This window comes from Aedes aegypti, chromosome 3 (assembly GCF_002204515.2).
Source record: "Aedes aegypti strain LVP_AGWG chromosome 3, AaegL5.0 Primary Assembly, whole genome shotgun sequence".
In the NCBI taxonomy this organism is placed as follows: domain Eukaryota; kingdom Metazoa; phylum Arthropoda; class Insecta; order Diptera; family Culicidae; genus Aedes; species Aedes aegypti.
This window is the reverse complement of record NC_035109.1, coordinates 298,788,843-298,797,906: the sequence shown is the minus strand read 5'-3', so window position 1 is coordinate 298,797,906 and position 9,064 is coordinate 298,788,843. Positions and strand designations below refer to the sequence as shown.

The 9,064-nt window shown below is 39.2% G+C and overlaps 1 protein-coding gene across 1 annotated transcript; it reads left to right on the top strand.

The window, feature by feature from the left end:
* The first annotated feature begins 6,809 nt into the window (after positions 1–6,809).
* Positions 6,810–8,426, top strand: LOC110679123 (phospholipase A1-like). Its single transcript, XM_021853131.1, has 3 exons — positions 6,810–7,346; positions 7,405–7,567; positions 7,635–8,426. Exons 1-3 carry the CDS (start codon positions 7,277–7,279, stop codon positions 8,359–8,361), a joined length of 960 nt encoding a protein of 319 aa, XP_021708823.1. The 5' UTR covers positions 6,810–7,276; the 3' UTR covers positions 8,362–8,426.
* The last annotated feature ends 638 nt before the right edge of the window (positions 8,427–9,064 follow it).

Sequence of the window (9,064 nt, the reverse complement as noted above, 5' to 3'; positions counted from 1 at the left end):
TGCCACACACAAAATTGATTCGCAAAATTCGAGTTTTCATCCGATTGCCATCAAATTTTCAGGGATTTAAAAATAACTATTAAAATTCATTTTACCATTTTACTCGTATTTTATTTACAGTCCATACGCAAATGCCCGCACCTTGGCCTTAACCCCGGCCATAAGATTCTGCACAACCTGTGAATCAACCGATTTTTGCATGTAAACCCATACTTTCTTCAGTTCCTCGACTGTCTTCACTACCTTATGTCGTTTAAGCAGCACCTCTCCAAAATCGCCCAGTACTTCTCGATGGGTAGGAGCTCCGGAGTGTTGGGAGGTTTGAACATTTTCGGCACGAAATTGACCTTATTGTCCGCATACCACTTCAGCACGTCCTTGGAGTAGTGGCATGAGGCCAAATCCGGCCAGAAGATTGTTGGGACGTTGTGGGCCTTCAGGAGAGGAAGCAGCCGCTTCAGGAGGCACTCTTTCATGTACACCTGTCCGTTCATCGTGTCCTGGGTCACGAAAGGTGCACTCCGCATCCCGCACGTGTAGATGGCTTGCCAAACCAGGAATTTCTTCGCAAATTTGGACATATTCTGAGTGCGGACATGCTCCGGAACACTGAACTTATCCTTGGCCGTGAAAAACATGTTGCCGGGGATCTGTTTGAAGTCGGCCTTCACATATGTTTCGTCGTCCATGATGCAGCATTCAACTTTCGTCAGCATGTTGAGGTACAACTTCCTGACACGGGTGTTGGCGGACTTGTTCTGCTTCTCGTCGCGATCAGGGGCCTTTTATACTTTGAACGTTTGAAGCCCAACCTTAGTTTTGGCCTTCTGGACAAAACTTCGGCTTAGGTGCAGGTTCTTAGCCACATCCCAAATGGTGGCATTCGGGTTTCGGTTGAAGGCCCCAATTACGCGGTTGTGATTTTTGGTGTTGTACGGAATACTTTTTCCTTTACTTCTGGGCTTCCGATTGGTGGTCAATCGTTCCTCAAACCGCTTAATCATGCTAACATCCAGTTTCTCGATCGCCCCACACTTCCAAGATTCTGCTCTACTTGGTCAAACCACCTAGCTCATTTTTGCGGGATTGTTCCAGCTTTGGCGACCAGAAATACTCTTTGAAAAATCTATAGTTTTCTCCATAAACATGATACATGATTCTTTCATGGATTATAGTTCCTTTATAGGTTTCCTATTTTAAAAGCAAAATAGTTATTTATGCAACAAGTTGCAAAATGATGATTTTTTCAGGACGAGTCGTACATTTATCCAACGAGGCTCGCCGAGTTGGATAAATACGACCAGTGCTGAAAAAATCGAGTTTTGCAACGAGTTGCATACAACATTTTTTGCTATTACGAAAAAACCGTTTAATCGAGTTGTATCTAGGATCACAATCATATTTCAGAATAACCCACGTGGCCATCCATGCGTCGTACAGGCTCAATATTTTTCAATCAGGTAGGCTGTGATACATTAGACTGGCCCTTAAACAAAAAAGTTGTAAAATTCAACGGGGCACCCCCTAGATATGTGCCTTAGGGTAAGAAAAAAGCTCTCTCAAAATTTCAACTCATTTGGTTGCTCCCCCAGCTGGCGCATTCAATTCAAAAATTGTATGGAATATTCGTCTCAAATATATTGAAAATTGACCCTATGTCACTGTTTCGTCTCGTACACTAGTTAATCGCGTTCAATTGAGCCCAGAATGACAAATTCACTAGTTGATACGCTAATGAACATAGTTGCCGAAGGTTGTATCTGGATTTAAGCTCATTTTCATTAAGCTTTCAGTTGTTGAAAGTTAGGCTTAGATCAGCACTCCCGTACAATCACACATGTGCATGCACCTCGTGCCGCAGCTCGCCCAGCGTCATAGGTGGCTATGATGCGCTAGTGGCTACCACCCAGCTAAGTTGAAGGAATACTAAGCAAGATTGCAAATCTACTTCAGATAGTTAAAACACCAACTTTATCAATTTTAATCTTCATACAACCTTCTACAATATTGTTTGCTATAGTATCAAGTAGTGTTTTTGACATTCTGGGTTCAATTGAACGCGATCAACAATTTTCCTGACTCAAACAGGTGATGATGTGCTGTTTCCTATATGTTGGAGCTGAAAATCCCATATTAACTTCAATTCAATTGCGCCAGCTCATGAAACGACCAAATGAGCTGAAACTTTCAGGAAGTCTTCCTCTAACCCTACATAATAATCCTGGCGGGTGCCCCGTGGAATTATACAACTTTATTTTTCTCCCATACTAAGGTGGGCCAGTCTAGTGATACATATACGTACTACATGACTGTCACACATTTTCACGCTTTATAGATACAAGCGTGGAGGTGGTCAAGATATTCGAGGACAACCCAGGTAAGATGCTGATTGCAATTTTATATCAAATTGTGCACTCACTTTTCATTTGCTAAGTTGTCTGCACGCATCGGATTTTTTTTGGAATTAACTAGATCATCGTTTTTCAAACTTGGCTTTCGTGACGTGATTTCTCGTCACCTCACTCGTTTTATCAATAATAACTGGTGAGACGGTAAGGGATCGCGAAATTCAAGTTTGGGAAGCTATGAACTAGATAACTCTACTACCTCATCTTCGTCTTGCTAGACGACCTGATGCCGAAACAGAATCGCCACACGAGTGGGATTCGGATCGTCCCATGGATGTAGGGCAAGTTGCTTGTCATTGGTAAATACAAAACCATTCGAAGGATGGCTGTAAAAGCCATTCAGATATTTAGTTGGCGATTGTCAAAAGAGTGCTGAAAAGTGTTACTTTTCAGCACCCAAAACAGTGCTGAAAAGTAGCACTTTTCAGTTTTGTTTCTTTTGTTAGGAAAAGTAGGCCATTATGTTGCTCATTTAATTGATGAAAAGTAGGCTAATAAGCAACGGAATAGCAAAAAAGCTATTTAGGTGATGCCAAGATATTTTTGTTCAAGAAATTGTTACGAAACTTTTTGGTATAATTTCTAACGAAGTAAATAGAAAAAAATCTGAAGCCGTGTCTAACTACTGAATACCAAATTGAGGTATTCCATACCTGATAATTTCCAATACTTACAACCTGAATAAGGTATGAATGAGCCCTGCATAAGAGGTAAAATACCTCATATAATACCTATAAATACATATTCTACAAATACCAAGCTGATAACTAGATTAGGTATTGTAATACCTAAATAATTGATGGATTTTCATATAAAAATGGAATTTTTCAATTGCTATCGAATACCAAAATGAAGTATTTTTAATTGTTTTTCAAATACCATTATAATACCAAAATGATGTATTGACACCTGAATAATACCTAATTATGGTGTGATACCAAAATATGGTATGCATAAGTTATTGCGAGTTATTCTTTCCTCCTCGGGTACCAGAACTCTTTTATATTTTCAATAAAACTAAAGACGACCTTATAGTGTACCTTCTGAAGTAAATCGTTTCTATTTTTTTAAGATAAAAATTTGATTCATAGTTATTAACACATATATTACGCTGTACGGTTATCCAATTCGCATGGTTTTTAAATCAATAAACTCATTACGCGTGGTAGAGATGGATATATAAAAAACAACCACCTACTCAGGTGGGATTGAAATCCACGACAAGTAAGCTGTGCATAAGCGAAGCATGGTGCCCTGACAGACCGTTATTATGGAGAAAAATTTCCTGAGGTCATTCTGCTCCTCGGGACCTATTTTTAAAAAATTCCCAGGAGGAGTATATTTTTACATGGCTTAAACCATAAAAGTATGCAGTCAGATTGGACCAAGTGATTATTACCAAAATAGCAAAAATGATAATGCGAGGAAATGAAAGACATTTCAAGTGATTTGTAAGATTTTTTCACATCGAATGATTCATCTTCTCATCCATCAATAGAAATTAACAAATATTACTTAATTCGATGAATTTGATTTTGATTTTTGACCATTTATCATATTTGGATGGGTGATCAGAATTTGCAACAATTTCGGTGCAGACAGAGCAGACCAAGTGTTAGAAAGCAATAAACTGATTGATTATTGCATTTTTTAGTTAATTTCAGAGTCCGATGTTAACGGTAGTTCTATGATGTATGTATGGAATGTCCTAGAACCCGTTCATTGGACCAGTATATTTTGGTCGGTACTCAAAATTTGCACTTGGTCCACTCTGACTGAACGCAAATTTGAATATTTCTAGCCTATCGTAACGCCACTTATTACGGTATTGACGATATAGATTATTGAAGAATTTACGATACTGGTGTCGAAGGATCTTGATAATTTGTTTATCTTAAAGATATCCAAGCAGTTTGACGATGCAAGCAACAAATGATTGTTATTTTCATATTATTATTAGCTTTATTAGGGAGATTTTCAGCCCGTGGCGTGTTCATCTCCAGTTATTTTCATAGAAATTGTTCAGTAAGAGTGAACCAACTCACAAAACGGTGGTCTTTAGTTCAGTCAGAGTATACCAAGTACACATAGTCCATCCAAAAATCGTTATACCAGAGGTTTAGGTTATGATTTTTCATGATTATCACTTCACATTATAGTATTTGAAAAGAACACAAAGATGCGTAGAAATATTGAACCAAAATTTTACGAATTAAAAATTTACAAAGCGTTAGACATTAAGCCCATTTTTCTCAAAATATGAAAAATGTGACATGGTCCACTCTGACTTAACGCCGTCCAATTGATGTTACCTTCGATAAAAGTGAAACATTAAATGCTGAATATTATTAATTAACAGCTTATTTTCCGACTTTCACGCTAAGTTGCCAGCCCACCAAAGTCTGCTGTATTTATGTTGCTCAATAAAATTTGTTTCTTTGTACATCTGGTATTACTCTTGATGTTTACGGTTAGTTTTCCACCGAGTATTGCCATCAGCACGTTACGTAAAACATTCTCAGCCACAACTGGATTATAACTACACGGGAAACATGATAGTCATATTTCACAAGTGTTCGAAGATTAACAAAGTCTTTAACAACTTCAAACGAATCCCCAATAAGTACTCCGTTAATTTATTTCACCAAACTTTTCTGCTGTTGAAATAATGGTGAAATTCACGGATTACTGTAAAACAGTTTAAGTGTGTAGAACTTCTACTCTATATACCTGCAACCATTTACTTCGTTCTTATATATTCGGGTTCCATCTTCAATCTGTTTATTGATTTCTAGGTCGCGTTCGACTCAGTAACTAAAATCTAGCTGTTGCAGACATGGTATTACATTTGAGGTTCGGCTTCGATGCATCTTCACCTTAAAAATAAGACTTAAAGCTGATCAAGCTGACAAATACAATCAAGTGAAAGAATTGTAGACGAGAAGCCTATTTTTTTGTAAAATTACGTTGAATGAAAAGATGAGTTTCCGAATTTACTGTCCAATATTGCTTACCGTGCGGGATCAAAATCCGTATACCGTAATCCGGGGTAACATTGATATTTTTTTTTAGTTTTTCTTAAATTTTTCATTTCACAATACAAATGTTACAAGTTTCATATTTTTAAAACAAGTACTGGCACCCACCGCTCCTAGCTATGTACTTTATTTTGTTTTTCGAAAGATTTAAACATGTTTAAATAAATGTTTTAAGTGATTTTTTGATTCAGCTGATATGGGGTAACATTGATCACCCAAGTAAACAACGTTCGCTTATCTTGGAAATGTCGTTACTTACTAAAATCAGGGCCCCTGAAGCCGAATATGAAGACCAAACTCTTACAAGTCATTTACTTTATGAGTTATTTCAAAATTAAAAACACCTTGAACCACGTAATACGCCTAAAAGTAGGCAATTTCCTCAGGAAATTCTACATTCGTAATAGTATTTAGTTAATGTTGCCTAAATGAATAAACTTATGAAAAATTTGACAACGGAATCGTTTTCGGCGATGCCATTTTTAGTAACACCCGCATTTTCCTTGATCACATCGTCTGCAGAACTCAGATGAGACATGAATTTTCGGTAGTGTCAGTGAAAATGATAGAAATCATTGTTTCAAAAAGTTAACAAATTTGCGCATGAACTAAACGCAATTTTGGCAAAAACCTTAATTATCATTAGCTTATGAATATACGAAAGAGAGGCTCCATTCATGGTTCGAGAATGCTTCATCAATAAATCTTTATTTGAACGTTTAACAAGATGAGTCATCCCGATCAATGTTACCCCGCTGATCAATGTTACCCCGGATTACGGTACCTAAAAAATTAATCTAAATTTGTCCACTTTATACAAAACGCCTACTATTTGTATGAAGTGTACGGATCTTGAGCCAGTACGGATTTCGGTCGCCCACTGTATTGAAGACATCGTTCAATCCTATCCTGTTCACATCTATCACTAGATACCGAACGCCTGCATTAAGCAATGCTCTAAAAAACAGTGCTCCAGACGGCAAGGTCTTTTCAGTCAATAACGTTTTGTTTAGTCTTGGATTTCGGATTACCGAATAATGAAAGCATTTCTTTCGCGCACCTAGTTAAACGTGACAGATACCCAGATGGCCTTTCGCTGCATCTGCGAACCCATAGCTCATCGGTCTGAAGTCTGAACACCTTCCATTCGCTATCTGGCTGTATGTTCGTTCGCTTCGCCGATTATGAATCGTTTGGATTATAGACTTATGCTAATGAGATATAGACAGCCACTAGATGGATGTGTTTATAGAAATGACATAAAAAATGGCCGCATACAGAGGCTGCGTGCCTCCAGATCGGAACGAAACTATTGGAGGCTGTTGTTGATTGGTATTGCTATCCAGATGAGATATGATCGCGATAGTAGTGCTGCTTTGCACGATACGTTTAGATGGATTGGTAATTGCGGTGGATCAGTTTTTTATGGAATTTGACTGTTTGAGAAGTCAGACACACTTGTCCGGAAGCGTGGCAAAGTGTCGTAGAAAACCGGCGCGAAAGTTTGGGGAGTATGTTTTGGGCCAGAGGCTTAAATGGAATGTTTTGGTAGTTGGATTGATAGTGTCAACTGGAATGGTTGAAAGTTTGAGCTTGACGCAGACAGTGCCGTTCGTTTATCATGCGCTGATGCAAATGCAATCACATACAAAAGGGAAGGAACAATTGCCCTACGGGAGGCGAAGTGATAGCTGAAGTGCAGTTTGCATGTTCTGATTTAGTTCCGCTACTTGTGCACCGGAAAAGGCTTTGTCTTTTTTTGGAGGTTGAAACGAAGAAGTGCTACATTTGCAGTTTCAACTAGGACTGAAGTGGACGCTTCTTGGCGAAATGTGGCAAAAATTGATTCTGCTGGCTGTAGTGGCCTCGGGGACCTACGCTGAAGAGGAAGACGTTATTCGTAAGTAGAGTTGGCATCGGATGATTTCTATGAACTAATGCATAACATTCACCTGTAGTCACTGGAACTAATCGAATCGGCTTTGGGAGTAACTTCAGTGCTAAGCGAGATGTGCGGTTCTACTTGTACACTCCACTTACGGTAAACGAGCCACACGTGTTTTCGATTGATACAGTTGGGACGGTTTCGCGCTCATTTTACAACAGCAGTCTTCCTTTGCGGTGAGTACTTAAACTATTCAATTCATGGTCAACTTCATTTTCCAACATTTTACCCCAATTTTAACAGAATTGTCATACACGGTTGGATGAACAATTACACATCGCTGGCGATTCGAGGCGTCAAGGATGCCTATCTGGCCAACGGTCAATTCAACGTCATTGGAGTGGATTGGAACAAGGGGGCAGCCGAAGCCTATCTACGGGCTTCCCAGTACACTCTGGCAGTCGGGCATGTTGTGGCGGAATTGATCAACCGGATGGTTCGTTCTGGTATGACCACCATGGACCAGATCTACTTGATTGGGCACAGCTTGGGGGCTCATATAGCGGGAAATGCCGGTCGAGTGGTGAGCGTTGGAAGGATTAAAGTCATATTTGGATTGGACCCAGCATCGATCAACTTTTTCGAGGACGAACCGGAAAGTCGACTCAGTCCGGACGATGCAGATTACGTCGAGGTAATCCATACCAGCACGCAGTTTTCCGGATACCCTCATCCTATCGGACGCGTAGACTTCTATCTTAACTATGGCAAAAAACAGCCGGGATGTTCGACGGAATCTTGCAGTCATGGTCGATCGATCGAATACCTCATGGAGTCTCTGTACAAAGACTGCAAAGGTTTTTGGGGAGCCCGGTGTGACGATTACAACGAACTGAAGACAAAAACGTGCTACAATCTCAAACAACAGGGACTTCTTGGTGGCGATCCTCCCCGGTTCGAAAATGAGAAGGGAATTTACGTTGTGATCACCGCAGTCGATTCTCCATACGCTCTAGGTTACAATTTTTGAATGGAAACTAATTTGATTGTTTACGAAATAAAAGTCTATCACCCAATTTACCGGGCAAAACGTGATATCATAGTTCACTCAAATTGGCTTCAGGTGGAACGACGCGTGTTTTAAGTTGTAATGACACGATATGGCAGACAGACGATGAGTGACATCACTCGAGTGCCTCCAAGGGGGGCTGATATTTGCGCGTGTCTCGAATGATTTGTTATCTAATAGAGACTGCCGGCGTTAGTTGAAGTGCGAGTGTATACGAGAAGGGGGAATATGTTTAGGTTTATTAAATTTATGATTGAGTTTTTTTTTTGCGGAGACGATCTTGGCCCATATCGAGCACAATTACCTTTAATTCTTGTCTTTCTAGCTAATTCGCACACAAATTCCTACCCAACGCACACTTTATACCAACTAGAAAATAATAAGATATTTAAAAAATTTCACATGCACTTAATGTCATTTGAACAATCTTACTTTTCACAGAAAATTAAACGAATTACAAACGCGCACACTTCTAATTTGTTGGGTAGTCACGAACGAAATTAACGAATCTATGACTCCTTAGATTAAGGAAAGTAAATCTCGGACAAGACATTTGGACAGTATTTACAAATAATATATTGGAATATATTTACAAAATACACTCCCGTGCATAAGTTTGGGTTCACCCCCTAAAAAACATGCAAAAGTGTTCTGTCCATATCTC

Bases quoted from the DNA above. Each gene is read 5' to 3' on its own strand.
- LOC110679123 (XM_021853131.1), top strand. From the start codon at position 7,277: ATGTGGCAAAAATTGATTCTGCTGGCTGTAGTGGCCTCGGGGACCTAC. The intron at 7,347-7,404 runs GTAAGTAGAGTT...ATTCACCTGTAG, and splicing joins TGAAGAGGAAGACGTTATTC to TCACTGGAACTAATCGAATC. The intron at 7,568-7,634 runs GTGAGTACTTAA...CAATTTTAACAG, and splicing joins AACAGCAGTCTTCCTTTGCG to AATTGTCATACACGGTTGGA.